Here is a 22206-nt window from a genome sequence, read left to right as displayed (position 1 = left end):
GATTTAAGACAGCTGAGTGCAGTTCCTTTGATACCAATCAAATGTTCTAGTCTCTGCAACAGGATACAATGGTCTATGGTATCAAATGTGGCACTGAGGTCCAGCAAGACAAGAAAAGAGATGAGTCCTTGGTCCGATGCAAGTGGAAGATCATTCGTAATTTTCACCAGTGCTGTTTCTGTGCTATGATGCACTCGAAATCCTGACTGGAAATCCTCGAACAAAGCATTGTTTTGTAGAAAGTCACATAATTGATTTGCGACGGATTTCTCAAGGATCTTAGAGAGTAAGGGAAGATTAGAGATAGGTCTGTAGTTAGCCAACACCTCTGGAGCAAGACTAGGTTTCTTAAGAAGAGGTTTAATTACAGCTACCTTGAAGAACTCTGGTTACATGTCCTGTCAACAAAGACAGATTCATAATATCTAATAATGACGTGCTAACTAAAGGAAAAACGTCCTTAAGCAGCTTAGTCGGAATCGGATCCAAGAGACAAGTAGAAGATTTAGACTTCGAAATTAAAGAAGTCAGTTGATCAAGGTTGATGGAAGAGAAGGCATCCAAGCAGCCATCAAGGCCCACTGCTGCATCCAAGGTTCCTACATTTGAGGACAGGTCGGCACTGGTTGAAAGCAGGAGACCATCAATTTCCTCTTTGATAGTCAGAATCTTATCATTGAAGAAATTCATGAAGTCGTTACTACTGAGGTCCAAAGGAATACACGGCTCGACAGAGCTGTGACTCTCTGTCAGTCTAGCTACAGTGCTGAAGAGAAACCTGGAGTTGTTTTTATTTTTCTCTATTAATGATGAGTAATAAGATGCTCTTGCATTACGGAGAGCCTTCTTATATGTTTTAAGGCCGTCTTGCCAAACTAACCTAGATCCTTCTGATTTGGTGGAACGCCATAATTGTTCAAGTTTCCACACAGTTTGCTTTAGGTTCCGTGTTTGAGGGGTATACCAAGGAGCAAACTTCCTTCTTGTTGCTATTCTTCTTTCCAGAGGAGCAATAGCGTCCAGCGCCACTCTCAAAGAGCCTGTAGAAGCATCGACAAAATGATCGATCTGGGACGGACTGAAGTTCTCACAGGAGTCTTTTGATATCTTGAGACAGGGCACTGAACTTAGAGCAGAAGGAATAGCTTATTTAAATGAGGTTACAGCGGTATCCGATAAGTGTCGACTGTAGAAACCTTTGGCAGGAGGAGGAGATTCTGGTAGTAGAAATAGAAATGGTCAACGGTTATCAGGCAATGGTCCGACAGGAGAGGGTTCTGTGGGAAAATTGTTCAATCCCAATCCCATACACAAGAACCAAGTCCAGAGTGTGGTTAAAACAGTGAGTGGGTTTATTTACACTCTGAAAGAAAGCAATTAAATCTAACAATGAAAGAAATGCAGTACCAAGGCTGTCGTTGTGGACATCCACATGAATGTTAAAATCACCCACAATAATTACCTTGTCCGTTTTAACCCTTCAATGTCCTCACCAAGAAAAAAGTAATGAAAAAATTATTTCCTTGCATATTTTACTTCTTTGGGGCATTAATAACAACAATAAAAAAGAACAGTTGAGATGTAACTTTATGGTAAAGTACCAAATAGATATGCAAATACCAAAACAGTAGAATTAGTCAAATACAATGCTAACTTATGACAGTAATAAACAGCATAAATGTAAGATACACTTAACACTTTGGTAAAATTGGTGATATGCCATCTTGTTTTTCATCTTGCTTGTTGAATCTCATCAAACTGTGGGCAACTGCCAGGCGGAATCTTTTGAGAGGCATTGGTTTCTCATTCAAATGTAGCAAATGTATTCAAATTCCCTTCAACTTTCTCTATTTTCAGCTATTTTAAAAAATTCAGTTCAGCTTTCAGCTTTTTGCATTCCAACGCATTTTCAGGATCAGGAATCAGGAAACATTTATTGCCAAAATATGTCAAACATACAAGGAATTTGTCTTGGCGGTTGGTGCGTGGCAGTAGACAGTGTAACAAAAGACAGCAGTGCACAAGTAATAAAGTAAAATGAAATGAAATGCTAAAGCAATGGGTTAGTAGGATAAGGCTATGGGTTAGTATAAAATAAGAGAATAAAGTTAAAGTTAAAAATTAAAAATATTAAAAAAGTTACAAAATATTAAAAATATTAAAAAGTGCACTATCGAACAAGTGACAAAGTGACGAGTGACGACAAAGTGACGAGTGACAACAGGCTGCAGCCTGCCCTTGTCCTTGGCTGTGGCTGCAGCGTACCAGACGGTGATGGAGGAGCAGAGGATGGACCCGATGATGGCCGTGTAGAAGTGGACCATCATCGTCTTTGGCAGGTTGAATTTCTTCAGCTGCCTCAGGAAGAACAACCTCTGCTGAGCCTTCTTGGTGATGGAGCTGATGTTCAGCTCCCACTTGAGGTCCTGGGTGATGATGGAGACCAGGAAACGGAAGGAATCTACAATAGTGACAGGGGCGTCGCACAGGGTAATGGGGGAAGGTGGGGCTCTGTTCCTCCGGAAATCCACAACCAACTCCACTGTCTTTAGAGCGTTGAGCTCCAGGTTGTTCTGGCTGCACCACGACACCAGATGGTCAGACTCCCACCTGTAGGCGGACTCATCCCCACCAGAGATCAGTCCAATGAGGGTGGTGTCATCCGCAAACTTCAGGAGCTTGACGGACTGGTGACTGGAGGTGCAGCTGTTGGTGTACAGGGAGAAGAGCAGAGGGGAAAGAACGCAGCCTTGGGGGGAACCGGTGCTGATGGTCCGAGAGGCTGAGACACATTTCCCCAGCTGTTAGTGAACAGAAACCAACTCATTGTTTTAACCACACCCTCTGGTGTATGGTATTGGGATAGGATATTTAACAGTCTTCCCACAGAACCCTCTTTGTACTTTAGTCCAAGTGAAAATTGTGATTTTTGTTTTACACCGTGTTTTCAGTCTGCCTAACATTGTTTCAAAGTACTATGCATGTTGGTAATCAAATGGGAAAAAGTCTATTTAAGTCTATTTGATTTTCAGTTTGTTAAAGTACAAAATGGCAGAGTCCAAGGGGGTAAATAATTATGCAGGGCATTGTACTACTATAACTACTGCTAATTTTATAATTATCACTATGTACTAGTACTAGTACTAGGGGCGACATGGCACAGGGGTAGAGAGGGTGCGCTGGGAACCGCAAAGTTGGTGGTTCAAGTCCCAGCTGCCCCATGTCCCATGTCGAAGTGTCCCTGAGCAAGACCCTTAACCCCTAATTGCTCCCCAGGCAAAAATGTTGTAACCATTGGTTAAAAATGTAATGTAAGTCGCTTTGGATAAAAGTGTCAGCTAAATGACATGTAATGTACTTCTACTAATACTTCTGTTATTTCAACTACTACTACAAACACTACTAATGGTACCAATACTAACACGATTACTAGTAGTTCTATTACCACTATTATTACTGCTACTACCTCTACTACGACTACTTTCTACAATAAAAACACTAAGCCTCCAACTCTTCCACTTATATATTATGACTAGAAGGTTGTGCAGTCCATTGCTTTTCTCCTTCAAAATGTTTCATGCAGGTAATTTATTGCAATTCCCGTTCCAACATGGAAAAGCCTTTTCTCTTTTAAAGTAATATTGACAATAAAAATATTGTTAATAATAATAACACTCAGTTTTTTACATATGGGATCAGTTCCTGACTATAAAACCCCAATCTACCCTCACAAGCTTTTGCAAAATAAACTTTTCTATCCATTCCTATCTTTGATTAATGTATATATGTCAGTCTGTCTGTCTATCAACAACAGCTAAAATATGATGAACTTTGTTTGAAAACCATTCCAAAAGGTCTACACAAGGATCTAGCGATCATTCATCTCCGTTGACGGCTGCTTGCCATTCTTCACACTGAATTGAAATTGCCAAAACTGGTTGCACAATGGAGTAGTTCAACTGTTGGAGTTCATTTAGACACCCTGCGAGGATGGAATTTTAAGTATTTTCTTTTTAAACTTTAACTTCGGTTCAAACCCATACCAGAGAATATTTTTTGTTGAAAGGGTAGTGAATATCAAAACTGACTCAGAATCCATCCTTGTCCTCCCACTTTGTGTGTTTTTTTTTTGTCTTTTGTAGTCAGACATTTGCTGAAAAGTAGTTACAAAGCTAATTTGCAATTCTTTGTAGAGACGGTGAGAGCAATGACCCATGTGATCAACCAGGGGATGGCCATGTATTGGGGGACATCCAGATGGACCTCTGTGGAGATCATGGTGAGTTCACGCAAGTCAAAACAAGCCAGAGTACCTGGAACTCACGCAGACATGGGGAGAACATGCAGACTCCACACAGAAAGGCCACTGGGCAGAGTTGAACCCAGGACCTTCTTGCTGTGAGGCAACACACTGCATGAAAAGTGAGATTTTCGTCCCCGTAAACGCCCGGAAATCTCCCTAATTTCCGACAATTTCCGACAATTTGCAACCCGCGCACGTCGCGTTTGTCTGTGCCACAAATTGTCGGAAACGAACCATGACGTATGTGGAGAGCTGGCGGAGGTGCGAATGGCCCGAATTAGCATATGAATGCAGCGAAACCGCGGGTGGCCGAGCCGAGCGGGCTTGAATATCCTTACTCCTTATTGGATGAAACCACAATTTACTAACAAATAAAATCACTTGTGATTGGCAGCAAAACCCCACCTGGGCAGACCATGATGTTCATGATTGGATGAAAACACAACTTTCAATCAATGAAAATAAATCAATCTCGTGATTGGTTGGCAGATCTGTCGCTATTGGTCACCCGCCTCATTTTATTTATATATTCATATTATGCTGTATATTCATTTCATTGTTATCCTATGTAGGCTACTACACTATTATTAGGATATCAACCAGGACATCAATGAATTTATAGAGAAAATGAACATTTGCCACATGTTTATGCAAAGAAAGAGCTTTATTAACAACACACAATCAAGAACTACATACAAAGTGAGGATCTGCCCACACTTGGGTAAAGGTGGTTTAAAAAACTACAGCTCTGTAAACTGTCTGTTTGCCTCCTCGGGGTTGTAGACCGTCACTGGCGGCGTGTTTTCCGAGGCAGGTCTGTTGTGCAGGCGCCTCGTGTGTGTGTGGCGACCGTACAATCCACCCCGAGAATCCGCCAACAATGCCATCCCTTCCGTCCGACGTGAGCTCTACGGTGGCGGATTTCCAGAGTTCCACCTCGTCATCAGGCAGCACACTTTGTCTCGATTCCAGCAGCTGTAAAAACAACAATGAATCAGTACTGTGCGATGCGTACGGACACGACACATCGATCAATGCACCTGAAAAAAGTCAGCAAATAAACTCCCCGCTTTCTTCTCGCTCGACTCCGCGCTGAATCCTTCGCAGCTTCCGCCCGCAATGAGTGTTCCGGCTGGAAAACCTGAAGCTCCTGCGTACCGTCTCAAAATACGTCTCACAGGCGGCTGGAAAACAATTAAATGAGTGTGGTATGAATACAAAAAAAATCATACGCAAGTCACAGTAACATTTAACAAGGAAGGAGAAACAGTGTCACTTACACACAATGACGTCGTCTAAATCTGGACTTTTCCCGTAGCAAATATGAGGTCACCGCCTCATTATGAGGCGAGATTAGTCTGTGAAAACAAAATGTACAGTTATGATCGGTATCTATACGTATATATTTCCTTATAGCGCAGAATGAAAGAATATTCTGTAAATCTTACCCTTGCTCCGGTTCGTAGCGCCTGTAGTTCGTCTCGGAGTTGTGAAGACGGCGCACCGCTTCCTGTAAACGACACGGCAAAGAAAATACACTTTAACAAAGCTGTTTCTGCTCACTTGTAAGGCTAATAGGCTACTCTTAGCTTTCGTTTGAGGCTACGCTACTTTTAGCTTAGCTTGCAGTCATCGAACGTATTCTTACCCGATCTTGGGATTGTGCGCCCGTCTCCTCTTCTTTGAGTCAGTTCCTCTCCTCTATGGACAGAAACCTGGAGAGTCCCGAACGCTCCAGTGGAGCGAACCGCTCGTTGATATCGGCAGTTTGTTGTTGGAGTTGACGAGACGATCCACTGAGAGCATTCAGCAGTTTCTTCTCGTCTGTCTGCGGACTGGCTGAAAGTTGGTGACCGCGGAGAGGAGTTGAAGGCGAGTTGAAGGCGAGACGTCGTCCAGCCATTATTCACGAACCAGCAAAAACCAAACAAAGGAACTGGAGATACAGTTCTTCTGAATATAGTAACACACTGTTTGTATGCTCGTCTTGCAAGTACTGCTGTATCAGTCATGCCTATGACCTCACACGTGATTGGACGAGGAGTCTAAGGATCCTCCAATCACATACGAGGTTATTGTTATACGGAAGAACCAGTATTTTAGGAAGACAAATGGTTGGGACTTTGAAACCGCTGATATGCTTTATGTAAAGCAGTGTTTTGGTGTCAGCAGAACGACTTTCCCTAGAAAACTGTACAGTGGTGCCTCTTTCTCCATTCCACCAGACAATCTTGGATGAGTCTGACATACATGCAATGTTGACAATGTATCATCAGATGTACCCTTGTGTCACTGAGGTTGAATGTTTTGCCATGACATGTAAACGGGTAACATATATGAATGTAACTTACTCAATCGATAGATGCAGAGCATAAAGGTCAGCATATGTTCATTCTAAGTGGTGTGGAAACACTAACAGTTTTGAGGAACCCGTCCTTGACCCTCTAGCAGAACTACGACTAGCCATTATAAAGCAGTTTATAGTTGTTAATGTTGTGTCAAAGGGTACGGCATTTAAACATGTTCTTGCACAAGTTTCCTGGCTTCATCCCCACCCGGACAGACATTTTTATGGAAAGCCAATAGAAGTTTGGGGCTTGCAGGGAACAGACACGTCATACCCAGCATCATTTCTGCCAGTTGAGCGCAGTGCTAGAAGATGTGTGGTTAATACATCCTCTGTGCATTTAAGTAAGACCAAAGAAAAGGTCACTGTAGTCCTGCCACTATGCACTGTAGTTGAGCTCTAGGAGACTGTGATCTCTGCAGACCCCTCATGCTGATTCAAATGTTGTTTGCATGGAATGCTCATTTTACCTTGATTAAAACAATTTTTTTAAAGAAGTTATTTTGTGTATCTTTTTTACATAACATTTGCCATTGCTAATGGCGTACACAGTAATCTAGCATATTTGAATTAAATAAATCAATTCAAGCCAAAATGTAAGAGTCTATAATTAGGCTACTGAGCCTGATCTATTTGTACCAGAGATTTTCTTACCTTTTAAAAAAATGTCACCTGGGCTAAAACTCCCTCTGCAACCCTGATTTGCATTTGTATAGCTCACAGCATTTTCATTTACATGTCAAAGCCTCCCCTAGAATTAGGAGGAGGGGAGTCATGGGGGGACAACTGCCAAGGGAGGCCCACGTCAATTTCTGACAATTTACGGCAGTTTTCGGTGTTGCCCGCAAATTGCCGCAAACCTGAAATTCCACGACAATTTACAGTGCCGCATATTGCCGAAAATCCCACTTTTCATGCAGTGACAGTGCTAACCACCACACCACCATGCCGCAAATTAGGAGAAGAAGGGGGGACTGAGGTTGTGTTTGTGAAATGGCAAATGTGGTGGAAATTTGTGGAGCCTCACCCCACGCAGGCTCAACAATTTTCCCCCAACAGCAAAGATCAAAGTTTAACATGAGGGGAGAGGGGTTGAAGCAGCAGTGGTTGTATGTGGTATTATTGTCATTACTAATGGTTATTGTAGGAGCCAAATGTTTCGGTCAAATGTCTTTACTCTATATGTACACTGGGTGGCGCTGTTCTCGGGTCGTGTGCTCACCTATATAAGCGATTAGGTAATTATTAACATCAGGTGTTGGACTTCGGAAAAGGAAAGGGTTTTGACCGCTGTTGCGGTAAGAGTGAGTTGGCCCCACTGTGAACCACAGCGTATGTGTACACGGCACAAACAAATAAACTAAAATGAATAGCAAAGTGAATATTTCAGTGGATTATGCCTGCAATCAAAAGGTGAACACAAAGGTAATTGAGGCTGACAGAAGACTGACAGCGCATCAGACAGATCAATCAAGAGAAAAACAGCACCTCTGTAGCCCAAATAATAGACCAGGCACCTTTTTATATAAATATTATAGATATCTATCCCTAATCGTTGGTTGCTGTGTGCTTTGGTTGTGTGCAGTCATCTGTGAAAGAAATATCCTACATTAGCGTTGTGTGATTTAGGTCACGTACTCAGCCTAAGTAACAGAAACCGATTGGCTTTAGCCAAACCGGTCTATGATGATGTTCTGTCAGGTCTGGGTTTGTGATGAGTCCTCGTTTAAAATTGAATTGAATTGGATGGATTTCCATGGATGTGTCTTTGGATTAGGTCCATATATGTTAGATTTGTGAAGACTGGGTATCATTTATTTTGCCGATGATATAAATATGTGATTCCTCTAGGAGGCATACTCAGTGGCTCGACAGTTCAATCAGATCCCACCCATCTGTGAACAAGCAGAGTACCACATGTTCCAGAGGGAGAAGGTTGAAGTGCAACTTCCTGAACTCTTCAATAAGATTGGTAAGCAGCTGCGTTTGTGAGAAATCTCTTCTGATAATACAATGTAGAAGTTTTTTTGTCAGATGTTGAATCATCCATTCCAATGGTTGGGGAACTGTAGTGGTGGGTAATGTGATATCATTTTAATTTAGGTCATTGTTATTATTGTGGAAAGTGAAGTTTACCCCAAAACCTAATGCAAAAGGGGGCTACCGTGGGCGAGTAAAAGGAATTGTGTTTGGTCTTCCCCGCTGTCGCGACCAAACAATGGACCTGAACCCAAATCCACAACTCTACAACCAAAGTCCAAAATCAAAATTGATTAAAAACCCCAAATTAAAATCACTCTCGGAAGAGGTAAACCCTGCACTAAACAGGGCCCTGTTCCTCGTACGTGGCTAACTGAGTTAGCCGGATAATTTTCAGGATGAGATGACGTAGATCAGGCTTTTCGGTTCCCCGAAGCAGGTTTGTCTAAATCACCATAGCAACACATCGAAAAACTTTTGGCTGCTGGATTAGTTCATCACTCCCCTGGGAAAAAAAGGGCAGCTAACTTCCTCATTGATGAAGGAGCGATATAAGTTAGATTAAGGTTTTATAGGGAGAGAGTTCTCCAAGATCACAAAGACCCGTTTAGCCACGATGACATCATGTACGAGCGCTATAGATGCTGATGACAAGGAATAATTTATTCACAATATTTCCCTGAGCCGAAACGTTACGTGATAAACACCACACGCTGCAGCCGAACATCCACTGTCCCGCAGCCTGTCTCACATACTGTCCCACGGACTGTCTCCCACTGTCTCTCATACTGTCTCACACACTCACACAGTGTCAGACACACTGTCTCTCGTACTGTCCTGTCTGTACGGCGATGCAGAGAACATCTAGAAAGCCGCCGCATGTCGTGCTCTTAGTAAAGTTCTGTTGGTTTATTTGTCGCCTAATAAACTTCTGAATGTTCCATATTTCACTGCTTCAATTGATCAAATGTCTGATTATGAACAATGGATGTATAATGATTATCCCATACACATTCACACACATATAATAAAACTCCTAGTTCTATATGGTCATCTACATACTGTGATGCGTCTGGGTCCAAAACAACCACAAAGTTTAGGAGGGGAAGGGTGAACACGCCGTCAGCGTGGCTTTATTTCCAACAAAACAAACAAAACAATAGGATGAGGACGCCGTCCGCGTGCTGCCGGTCCCTCCGGCTCAAACACGTATCAAAGACCAACTTAAAACGTCCTCGGTTTCCCGTCGTTGCCTGGGACAAAAAGGGTGGTCGTTAGTCAGGGGGTGATCACAACATGACTAACAGGGTCGAACAACGTGGAGTCTCAACTTACCGCCCGATGGTGAGAGCTCTGCTCTGGATACGAGCCAGGCACACACAGAGAGGCCAGGGTGCAGCTCCTGTTATGCCGACACCCTGATTGGCAATTCAGCACAGCCGTGCTCCTGCAGGCGGGGCTGGGAGCATATCACCCTGATCAAGGATGGATCTGGGGACATACCTCCCATCGATGACCCGCCCCAAGAGCTGCACCCGGCCCCCTCTGCGTACACCAGTGCTGCAATAGAGACTCTCACCTGATCGGGGGCAGCCTAGGGTAGAGACTCCACAATACATATGATACATAAGCTGATACAGTACATATATCCTATTCATTTGTATCAATTTGATTCTTTGGGCTTGTTTTCATCTTCATACTCTGAAAGAGTTGAGATCATTATTCTCATTGGATGATGATGCATCCATGAAGCCTCCTACATGCAGGCACATTTAAAGAAATATAATCTGATTGATTAGAGTGACGAGGCACTTGAATCACCCTATACATTTTACCAACTCGCATAACGTTAACTTGTCTATGAAACTTTGTTGGGCTTGTAGCCTCGCAGAGGGGCGCTGTCAGTTTTTGCCATGATTATATGATTAATTTAATTTAATTTTGTATCACACAATATCGCAAATTTGGCTCAGAGGCCTTTACAGTCTGTAGACATGTGACATCCTCTGTCCAGAAACCCTCACATTGGTACAGGAAAAACTCCCCAAATAATGAAAATGTATTTGATGGGAAGAATAATGGGAAGAAACCTTTAGAGATACACAGGACGATCCTCCCTGGGACGGACAGACTGCGATGGACGTACAGAATGAACAACGTAAAATATGTATGATACGTTCAATTCATCCGACAGAAATTATTCAAATTAACATATTTCCTCATCATATGTGTTCATGATCATTTCCTGCTCGTCAGCAGAGAAAAAAGATGCCCTTCCTTTAAGTTTATTTGCTGTCATACTGTTGAAAAATCAGGTGATCAACTCTTTCGCCTTCCAACGTAAGACGCGCGATTATCCTGATGATTGACATCTGGTTCAAACTAACGAGACGTTTTGAGCGCCGATCCACCTTCGAGGGAGCGAGATAGCCTGATGTCAATCATCTCGGTAATTTGAGCTGGATAATCGGACGTTTGATCGACTTAGTTGAACCACGTACGAGGAACAAGGCCCAGGAAGAAAGTATCAGAATAACGAGACCTGACTAGGCAAATGGCATGGATACAACGCTGGTTCTCTGACACGAGGGACAAGACTAACAAAAATATATACACATAAGGTAAGGGCACAAATGGAAACAATCAGTGCTGAGGCAGACCAGCGGGAAAGCACACAGGGTAGGAGCAAGTTGCCTGAAACAAGACGAAAGTTTACTTAACAGTATGAAACAGACACATAAATATTCAATTGAATTTAGTCTCCAACAGTCTGCCATTACCCTGTTCACCCGGAGAAAGACTCACTGTATTTCAAAGTCCAGTGTTTATTTAGGTGCAATTCCACCATTTTGTCCATACGTCATCATTACATTCGGCTCAGGGATTGGCCAAGGCCGCGACTAAAATAAATGTGCGAATAAAGTAAAGTCTACTCGTTAGAGTAGAGTTTACTTTTACTAGTACACTGAAAACCGCTGTCATCAGGCCATTTCTCAAAAAACCCACCCAAGACCCAGAAGTCTTTGCCAACTACAGGCCCATCTCCAAGCTTCCATTCCTTTCCAAGGTGCTGGAAAAAGTAGTTGCCACACAGCTTCAGGACTATCTAAAACAAAACAACCTGTTCAAAAAATTTCAATCTGGTTTCCGCTCTGGCCACAGCACAGAAACAGCCCTGGTCAGGGTCACAAATGACCTACTGATGACTGCAGACGCTGGCTCCCCATCTCTTCTTATCCTCCTGGACTTGACTGCAGCATTCGATACTGTGGACCACAACATCCTCCTCCGCCGTCTACATTCCACTATCGGTCTTTCTGACTTCTGACGTCCATGAGTGGTTCTCATCCTACCTCACCGGGAGAACCGAGCATGTCGCCTTGGGAGAGGCTAAATCCCTGACACACAATGTCACCTGTGGTGTCCCTCAAGGCTAAGTGCTCGGCCCCACCCTGTTTGTTAACTACATGCTCCCCCTTTGCCATGTCATCAGCTGGCATGGAATTTCATGCCACTGCTATGCTGATGACACTCAACTCTACCTCAGGACAAACCCAACCCCCTCTACTGCCCTGCCATCATCCACTCTGACCACCTGCCTAGAGGAGATAAAGGCGTGGATGAAGCAAAACTTAGTCGGCTGAAGCCATCTTAGTCGGCACTCTACACCAGGTTCGGTCATCTGACATTACCAGCATCACTTTCTCTGGCCAAAATATTCCACTTTCAACATCAGCCACCAACCTAGGTGTTAAAATGGACTCCCATCTGACTTTTGAGGCTTTTGAGGGACTATTGCAATGCGCTCCTCACCGGGATCCCTGAGAAAAGCCTTCAGAAATTGCAGTACATCCAGAACAGCGCTGCTAGGATCCTGTTGAGGGTGTGCAAACATGACCACATCACCCCCATCCTCAAATCACTCCACTGGCTTCCTGTCTCACGCAAGGTTGAGTACAAGGTCTCCCTCCTTACCCACCAGTGTGGATGCAGCCCCCCCTGCCTCAAGGAACTGCCCACCCCACAGACCTCAACACGTACCCTCCGATCTGCCCAGGACAAAGCTCCGTACAATGGGAGATCGGGCTTTCTGCTCAGCTGCTCCCAGTCTGTGGAATGCTCTCCCTGACCACCTGAGGACACCACAGACTGTGGATGCTTTTAAACGTGGCCTAAAAACCCACCTTTTTAGGAGATCTTTTGAGTGAACTCGTGCCCTTCTTCTTTTCTTTTTTCAAACTCTCCATGTGTTTTTATTGTTAGCACTTACCAGTTTTATCATGTAGCACTTTGGGATTTGCTTAAACATAAAGTGCATTACAAATTAAATGTATTATTATTAGTAGTATTAAAATATTCACGCATGTGCCGTAAATTAACCAATAAAGAGCAACAAAATTAGATATCAGACATTCAAAAAATTGCCAAAATAACTAGTGGATTAAATCAGACTTGCTGTCCAGTCACTAATCTTTCTGTCACGGTTTGTTTCCTTTTTTATTTTGTAGTTTCCTGCCCCTTGTGTCCCTGGGTTAACCTTACTTCCTGCCTTGTCCTGTCATCCCCTGTGATTGTCTGATTGTTTCCACCTGTGTCCAATCACCTGCACCTCCCAGTGAATTTAAGCCCTGTGTGTCATGTGTCCTTTGTTGCGTCATTCTGTCATGAACGGGTAGGTGGAGGCAGGACTCAAACGCAGAGTTTGAAAACAAAAAAGGACTTTAATAGTCAAATTTTTAAAAAAAGGCAAAACACAGACAGGAACCAGGAACAGGCAAGACACTGAGGGTAGGACATTCAACATTCAGGGTCGAACAATCAATAACGTGACAAAGGACACATGACACACAGGGCTTAAATACACCAAGAAATGTCTGTTTAGGCTGGGGCTGATTTTAACCCAAAACAAGCAGCAGAAATGTGTGTGTTATTTGATCTATTACAAGGCCTGTTTTGGGAATGCAGGCATTGGAGCTATGGCATGGTCTCCATTGGCTTGTGGGATCCTCTCAGGGAAGTATAACAATGGGATCCCCTCTCATTCACGTGCCTCACTTAAGGTAACACTCATACTTTTCCCACTTCTCATATCATTATATTGCGCGTTATGCTGCTGAAAAAAAACTACTTTAGTCTTCCGAATACATCATACTGCAAATGTTCAGCCTTGCATATTGTTTCATTTGTTCTGAGATACTGTATCTGTCTGTGTGATTTCTGCATCATTCCCAAAAAGATTTTCAGGGAAGCAAACTGTCTTGAACCGATTCAAAGCTTCTTGAATGTCCAAAAGTAGTTCGTCTAAGAATGACAATTTATAATTAACAGTACCCCCTTGTGAGAAAGACCGTTCAATTGGAAAAAAGAAATCTTCTGTTGCATTCTGCATTAGTTAAAACGTAATAATCTCTGTTTTGCCTATAGACTTGAGCTCTGTATTGTGCTGTCTGCAACAGGGTTATCAGTGGATGAAGGACAAGGTCACGAGTGAGGAGGGGCACCGTCAGCAAGTGAAGCTGAAAGAGTTGCAGATAGTTGCTCAGAGACTAGGATGCACTCTGCCCCAACTGGCTATTGGTAAAATAAAACAGTGTTCTGCTGTATATTTGTCTTTTCATATCCTTTGATATCTCTCCATAAAAAAGAAACTACAAAACATTGGCGCCACACACATTAAAGAATTAAATAAACAACTCAACTACAATTGCAACTTGCTATGATTCCCAAGCCTTTGCGGTTGTGCAAACGACTTCACTCTGCCTCACCACAGCCATTTCTTACTGTACTGAAAATTCCCACAGCATGGTGCCTGAGAAACGAGGGAGTGAACTCTGTCCTGCTGGGAGCTACCAGAACTGACCAACTAATGGAAAATATCAGAGCAATCAAGGTCAGAAAGCGTATGTTATCTACAGGTGCTGGTCATATAATTAGAATATCAAAAAGTTTATTTATTTCACTAATTCCATTCAAACAGTGAAACTTGTCTTATGTGCGTTCATTACACACAGACTGATATATTTCAAATGTTTATTTTTTTTAATTTTGATAATAACTGACAACTAGGGAAAATCCCAAATTCAGTATCTCAGAAAATTAGAATATTACTTAAGACCAAACAAAGAGGTTATTTAGAAATCTTGGTCAACTGAAAAGTATGATCATCATCACAACACTCGATACTTGTTGAGAAGTTGGGGCTCTTTTTCCCTGAATTACTGCAGCAATGCGGCGTGGTATGGAGTCGATCAGTCTGTCGCACTGCTCAGGTGTTTATGAGAGCCCAGGTTGCTGATAGTGGCCTTCAGCTCTTCTGCATTGTTGGGTCTGGCATATTGCATCATCCTCTTCAGAATACCCCATGCATTTTCTATTCTAACCCTATGGTCAGGCGAGTTTAAGAACAGGGGTACCATGGTCCTTAAAACAGGTACTGGTTGCTTTGGCACTGTGTGCAGGTGCCAAGTCCTGTTGGAAAATGAAATCTGCATCTCCATATAGTTGGTCAGCAGCAGGAAGCATGAAGTGCTCTAAAACTTCCTGGTGTACGGCTGCGTTGACCTTGGACCTCTGAAAACACAGTGGACCAACATCAGCAGATGACATGGCACCCCAAACCATCATTGACTGTGGAAACTTTGACACTGGACCTCAAGCAACATGGATTGTGTGACTCCCCTCTCTTCCTCCAGACTCTGGGACCGTGATTTACAATGGAAATGTAAAATTTACTGTCATCAGAGAACATAACTTTGGACCACTCAGCAGCAGTCCAGTCCTTTTTGTCTTTAGCCCAGGCAAGAGGCTGTTGTTAAAGAGTGGCTTGACACAAGGAATGCGACAGCTGAAACTCACGTCTGTGCATAGTGGTTCTTGAAGCACTGACTCCAGCTGCAGTCCACTCTTTCTATATCTCCCCCACATTTTTAATGGGTTTTGTTTCACAATCCACTCCAGGGTGCGGTTATCCCTATTGCTTGTACAATTTTTTTTCTAACACGTCTTTTCCTTCGCCTCTCTATTAATGTGCTTGGACACAGAGCTCTGTGAACAGCCAGCCTCTTTTGCAATGACCTTTTGTGTCTTGTGAATTACGAATTGTACCAGAAACACTTGCTGGCCCAATGTTTGAAATGCTGATCACTGTTAAGTGTACTTAGTAGAACCAAAGACATTATTTATGAATTGTTGCCTTTACTTTTTTTTTCAACTTGTGTGAACAGAGGGTAATTTGGCCCCCTTGGTGTGTTAGTTTACATTGGTTTCTGTTGTAAATTGAGTTTTTCTGCTGTGATACTTAAGCTTTTTAACCAAAGGTGATCTCATAAATATCAGGGTAACTATTAGAGCAAACAATCTTTTCAACTTCCATTTGTATTTCTGAAAATGTCTGATTCTTAGCCACGTGCCCTCACAGTGCAACAAACTGGACACAATTCAGATGCTGTCTTGTGGAAAACATACTTTTCTTCATCCTTCATTTGATGCTCAACTAAGACCTGGCTGCGGAACGATACCGGACTCTGCACCCCAGCTGGCATGGTTCCAGATATTCGGAGCGTATTGTAACACTGCAAATCGAAGGATGGTGGATTAACTACTTTTTTTTAATTAATTTTTTTACTGTTTTGAAATACAATGGATCCCTCCCCATCTTTCACTTACTGGACTTTTGATCAAAATTGGAAGTTATAAATAATGGAAGATCCCGGAGCTAAAATGACGGGACAGAAGATAACACATTCTTTTCAAACAGAGTGGTACAACCAAAAAGATTGGCTTTATGGTTGTGCTACCCGAAACAGTCTTTTCTGCATTCTCTGCCTTTTGTTCTCAACGAGTGACACTGTCTGAACTACAACTATATATATATATATATATATATATATATATATATATATATATATATTATATTCTCCTTTTATGGAGAAATGTTATTAGCGTAATTATAAACGTAAAGGGTGTAGACATTATGAACTTTGCTCCCAAGAACTTAAGGATTTATAATGATGTAATCTGTGCAAATATATCTTTTTTTGGTGCATCAGTTTCATGATGCTTTGATGATAGTTTTACAATCCGATTTGTTCAAACTAAGTTTTTACCTTTTCATCACTTTTAAAGCTTTGCAGGAAAGAATGCCTAAAACAGACATTATGGAAGAATGCATTAGTTGAGTGTTTCTATCAAGATGTCACCTCAGCAATGTCGACAGCTTTTTGTTACTGAACTGACTACAAGAATACATTTATGAACAGGCTTACAGTATATTCTCTCTGCAGTTAAAGTAAGTAAATGGTCTTACAAATTGAATTAATCTTTTCTTTGTTTCAATTCCACAGGTTCTTCCAAAGTTATCACAGTCCATTGTGATTGAGGTGGATAACCTCTTAGGAAACAAGCCGCTGAGTAAAAAGGACCCCAGATCCTGAAAGCACCCGCTATACTGATAAATGACCAATTGTGGGCAACGTATAGTCTGACAAATAATGAAATAAATAGACCAAAAATGTAAGATTACTCTATTCACTAATTCAATGCATGGTTGACTTTCCTGTTCACGTCTGCACTTATTGCCACTTAATGCATAAGGTCTACCATATGCAAAATATTTTTCAAATACCCTAAATATCAACTTAAAGAAAACAAAATGAACTCTTGCTGAGTATTTGCTCAGCATGTAGCAGAGGGTCTAAGACCTGTTAACCTACTGAACAACTCGCGCTTTCAGCATAACAATGACTTGTATGTTGAAGCCCCAGATACCAGTTCATGCTGGTATCTGGATTTATTTATAATCACAGTCCTTTTCCAAAGACTACTTTTTGTTTTAGTCAGTTTTGCCATTTGATTTAATCTAATTAGTCTAGTGAAGGTAAATTACTAGTTAGTCTAACTAGTAATTAATGCTTGATTTGATGTGAATTTATTAAATTCCTTTTAATACTTTTTGGTGGTGGCTAGGAATTATTAGATAATAATGTAATTTGTGTTTTTCAAAATCAATATTAAAGAAGTTTAAACTGGTACGAGTCAGTTTTTTCTCTTTTCTTTCATAATGACATCAACCAAAATAATTTGTTCGATAGATTTACCTACATTCACAATGTAGGAGTTCTGGCCATGCCAAGCTCAAAGCTTAACTACATTACATTACATTACATTACATGTCATTTAGCTGACGCTTTTATCCAAAGCGACGTACAATAAGTGCATTCAACCATAGGGTACAAACTCAGGAGAACAAGAAACAAGAAAGTGCAATTTCCTCAAATAAGCGAATTTACAATTTGCTATAGATGAGTGACGTCACAAGTACAATTTAAGTGCTACAATTTGTTAGTCTTTAGTCGAGGTAGAGTCTGAAGAGGTGTGTCTTTAGTTTGCGGCGGAAGATGTGAAGGCTCTCTGCGGTCCTGATGTCTTCAGAGAGCGCATTCCACCATTTCGGCGCAAGGACAGCGAAGAGTCGAGACCTAGTCGAGTGTTTTGCTCTCAGTGAGGGAGGGACGAGTAGTTTTGCAGATGCAGAGCGGAGAGTGCGGGTTGGGATGTAGGGTTTGACCATGTCCTGGATGTAAGCTGGACCCGATCCATTCACAGCATGGTACGTGAGCACCAGTGTTTTGAACTGGATGCGGGCGGCCACCGGTAGCCAGTGAAGAGAGCGGAGGAGTGGAGTAGTGTGGGAGAATTTCGGAAGGTTGAAGACCAGTCGAGCTGCTGCATTCTGAATGAGCTGCAGAGGTCGAATGGCGGTGGCAGGGAGACCTGCCAGGAGGGAGTTGCAGTAGTCCAGGCGGGAGATGACAAGAGCCTGAATCAGTACCTGCGCTGCCTTCTGAGTGAGAAGGGGACGTATTCTCCTGATGTTGTAGAGCGTGTATCTACAGGATCGCGTTGTCGCAGTGATGTTGGGAGTCAGGGAGAGTTGGTTGTCGAGTGTGACGCCGAGGTTCTTAGCAGTCGAAGTGGGCGTTAGCACAGAGTTTCCAAAGTTGACTGTCAGGTCCTGGGTAAGCGAGTCTTTTCCGGGAAAGAGAAGTAGTTCAGTCTTGTCGGGGTTGATTTTCAGATGGTGGGCGGACATCCACTGAGAGATGTCAGTTAGACAGGCAGAGATCCGAGCCGCCACCTGGGTGTCCGAGTGAGGGAAGGAGAGAATTAGTTGGGTGTCATCGGCATAGCTGTGGTAAGAGAAGCCATGCGAGCGAATGACAGCGCCAAGAGAGTTGGTGTAAAGCGAAAACAGGAGGGGACCCAGCACGGAACCCTGAGGAACTCCAGTAGTAAGAGGACACGGTTCCGACACAGATCCTCGCCAGATTACCCGGTAGGTGCGGCCATCGAGGTAGGACGAGAGAAGGGAGAGAGCAGAGCCTGTGACACCAAGTTCTTGAAGGGAGAAAATAAGGATCTGGTGGTTGACCGTGTCAAATGCAGCAGAGAGGTCCAGAAGGATGAGGACAGAGGAGAGAGAGGCGGCTCTAGCAGTGTGGAGTTGCTCTGAGACAGCAAGGAGAGCAGTCTCTGTGGAGTGGCCTGCCTTGAAACCTGACTGGTGGGGGTCAAGGAGGTTGTTACAGTGGAGATAAGAGGAGAGTTGATTAAAGATAGCACGTTCAAGGGTTTTGGACAAGAAGGGAAGAAGAGAGACCGGTCTGTAGTTGTTTTCTTCAGAAGGGTTGAGGGTGGGTTTCTTCAGGAGAGGGTTGACTCTTGCCTCCTTCAGAGAATTGGGAAAACAGCCAGATGACAGAGCGTTGTTGATGAGAAAGGTAAGGAACGGAAGAAGGTCAGGTGCGATAGATTGTAGAAGATGTGATGGAATGGGGTCAAGAGGGCAGGTGGTCGGACGGGCAGAGGTTACTAGGGTAAGAATTTGGTTAGGAGAGAGGGCGGTGAAAGAGGAAAGTGAGGGCGAAAGAGGTGAGGTCGGTGGGACGCGAGAAGTAGGTGGTGGGTTTGAGAAGGAGGAGCGTATGTCAGCTATTTTCTTGGTGAAGTAGTTGACAAAGTCTCCCGGAAGAAGGGTGGAGGGGGGAGGAGGGGTAGGGGGTTCGAGGAGATTGGAGAAGATCGAGAAGAGTTTTTTGGGGTTAGAGAATGAGGATTCGATTTTGGACTGGTAGAAAGAGCTTTTGGCAGCAGAGATAGAGGCAGAGAACGAGGAGAGGAGAGATTGAAATTCAAGCAGGTCGTCAGGTCGTTTATATTTACGCCATCTCCTTTCCGACGCTCGCATGGTGGCTCTCATGGCACGGACCGGTTGAGACAGCCACGGAGCCGGAGGGGATTTGCCAGTCCGTCGTGTCGTAAGAGGGCAGAGAGAGTCTAGAGAGGAGGAAAGAGTTGAGAGGAGAGTCTCTGCAGCAGCGTTCGGATGCAAGAGTGAGAAGGAGTCAGTTGAAGGGAGAGCTGATAGAACAGAGGATGCCAGCGAGGAGGGAGCGAATATTGCGACGAGCCGGTATAGAGTTAGTCAATGAGGGAGGTTTGTTAGTTATAGAGAGTGGAAGGGAGTAAGAGATGAAGAAGTGATCAGACACATGAAGTGGAGTTACAGAGAGGTTAGTGGTAGAGCAGTTTCTAGTAAAGATGTAGTCAAGGTGATTGCCGGCTTTGTGAGTAGGAGGAGAGGGAGTGAGTGACAGAGCGAAGGAAGAAAGTAGGTGTACGAGGTCAGATGACTTCTCTGTCTGGATGTTGAAGTCACCCAGGAGGATGACCGGAGGCCCATTTTCGGGGAAATTAGACAGGAGAATGTCCAGTTCTTCCAAGAAATGACCTAAGGAGCCTGGCGGACGGTAGAGGACAATGATGGTTAATTGTACCGGGTGAGTGATTGTTACAGCATGGAATTCAAAGGACAATGGGGTGGCTGGTGGTAGAGGGTAGAGAGAAAAGCTCCATTTGGGTGAAATGAGTAGACCTGTGCCACCACCCCTACCAGTGGGCCTGGGAGTGTGGCTGAAGGAGAAGGCGGAGGAGAGAGCGGCTGGGGTGGATGTGTTCTCGGGTGTGATCCAGGTCTCGGTCAGAGCGAGGAAGTCGAGTGACTGCTGGATAGCAAAGCCGGAGATGAAGTCAGCCTTGCGAGTCGCTGACTGGCAGTTCCAGAGACCTCCTGTGACGAGGTGCTGGACGTGTGAGGAGCGGGTAGGATAGGAGAGAGAGGAGAGGTTACGATAGAGAGCAGATCTAGCCCGAGGCCTGTAGTATCTGCGGGAAGAGATTCGAACAGGCACGGGTGAAGGGGTCAAACACATTATTAAAAATAGCAGAAGAAGGCGCCGCATTCAGCCGCCCCGAAGACTGCCACGAAAGACTCCCTTGTCTTTGTTCTGCTCGTCTACGCGCTGCGAGGATAAGCTAACGCTTCCCACGATTTCTAGTTAAATACTCCCTCGTTAGTGGAAGTCGGCTGCGGCTGCGCTGGCCGCTCCCCCGTCGTTTAGGAGACAAAAGGTCGATTGGCCTCGACAGAAACTCCTCAAAATGCAAAGCACCAATAGCTTGACACCCTAATCAGTGAACAAACACCATGTGGTCTTTGACAAAATGAGAGTTTTAGGATACAAGTCTTATTTGCTTCAGAAAACAAGGCAAAACAGACTTAGATCAGGTCAAAACCTAGCAGAGTTAGGAGGGCACACTGGCAGTTAACTTAATAGTAGAATCTAGAACACAAACTGGCACTAAAAGACTGAAAGAGCTTGAGCAAACTAGCAACCAAGATAACTTCAAACAAAGAGAACTGGTCGTGAGACGACAAAAAACTAAAGCAAATCAGCAATCAAATTAACTTAAGACACTAGAATCAACAGCAAATTTAGCAGACTAGCTTGGTTTAAAGAAAGAGATACTTAGTCCGATTTCAGGTCGCCTGGATGTCTGGTGGCCTTGTAGAAGAGATGCAAACTAGTTACTTTTACGGTATAAAAATCAGTTTTCATTAAGGAAATACATTTAAGAATCACATTAATCAAAGCTACACAGGCACTTTGGCCTATCTAACTTTTAACAGCCAAGCATAGGGAGTAAACAATGTTATTCATTAGTCTGTCCAATTTTGATTCATTACATTTATTCAGTATAGCCCAAACTCACAAAAAAAATTCTTCTGAGGAATTTACCATCTACACACATACAACCTCCTCTGTCCCAGGACCCTCGCATCGGTACAGGAAAAACTCCCACCCGAATAAAACCTGTAACGGGGGAAAAAAGGAAGAAACCGTAGTGAGTCCAATATGTCATGTTTACAGTATGAACAACATTACATTACATGTCATTTAGCTGACGCTTTTATCCAAAGCGACTTACAATAGGTGCATTCAACCATAGGATATAAACTCAGAAGAACAAGAAACAAGAAAGTGCATTTTCCTCAAATAGGCCAATTTACAATTTGCTATAGATGAGTGGCGTTATAAGTACAATTTAAGTGCTACAATTTGTTAGTCTTTTAGTCGAGGTAGAGTCTGAAGAGGTGTGTTTTTAGTTTGCGGCGGATGTGAAGGCTCTCTGCGGTCCTGGTGTGTTCAGAGAGCTCGTTCCACCATTTCGGAGCAAG

At 43.3% G+C, this 22206-nt stretch overlaps 1 protein-coding gene across 1 annotated transcript in view; it reads left to right on the top strand.

Moving 5' to 3' along the window:
• The window catches only part of LOC120829249 (voltage-gated potassium channel subunit beta-2-like), a 62419-nt gene extending 44762 nt beyond the window's left edge, over positions 1–17657 (top strand). The window contains exons 10-15 of the mRNA XM_078094450.1: positions 4194–4279; positions 8502–8622; positions 13596–13690; positions 14087–14207; positions 14432–14520; positions 16973–17657. Of these exons, the coding sequence (XP_077950576.1) occupies positions 4194–4279; positions 8502–8622; positions 13596–13690; positions 14087–14207; positions 14432–14520; positions 16973–17062 (602 nt within the window). The 3' untranslated portion in view covers positions 17063–17657. The remainder of the gene's footprint in view (positions 1–4193; positions 4280–8501; positions 8623–13595; positions 13691–14086; positions 14208–14431; positions 14521–16972) is intronic.
• The last annotated feature ends 4549 nt before the right edge of the window (positions 17658–22206 follow it).

Source organism: Gasterosteus aculeatus, chromosome 2 (assembly GCF_964276395.1).
Source record: "Gasterosteus aculeatus chromosome 2, fGasAcu3.hap1.1, whole genome shotgun sequence".
Lineage (NCBI taxonomy): Eukaryota > Metazoa > Chordata > Actinopteri > Perciformes > Gasterosteidae > Gasterosteus > Gasterosteus aculeatus.
This window is presented reverse-complemented; position numbering and strand designations above follow the sequence as displayed.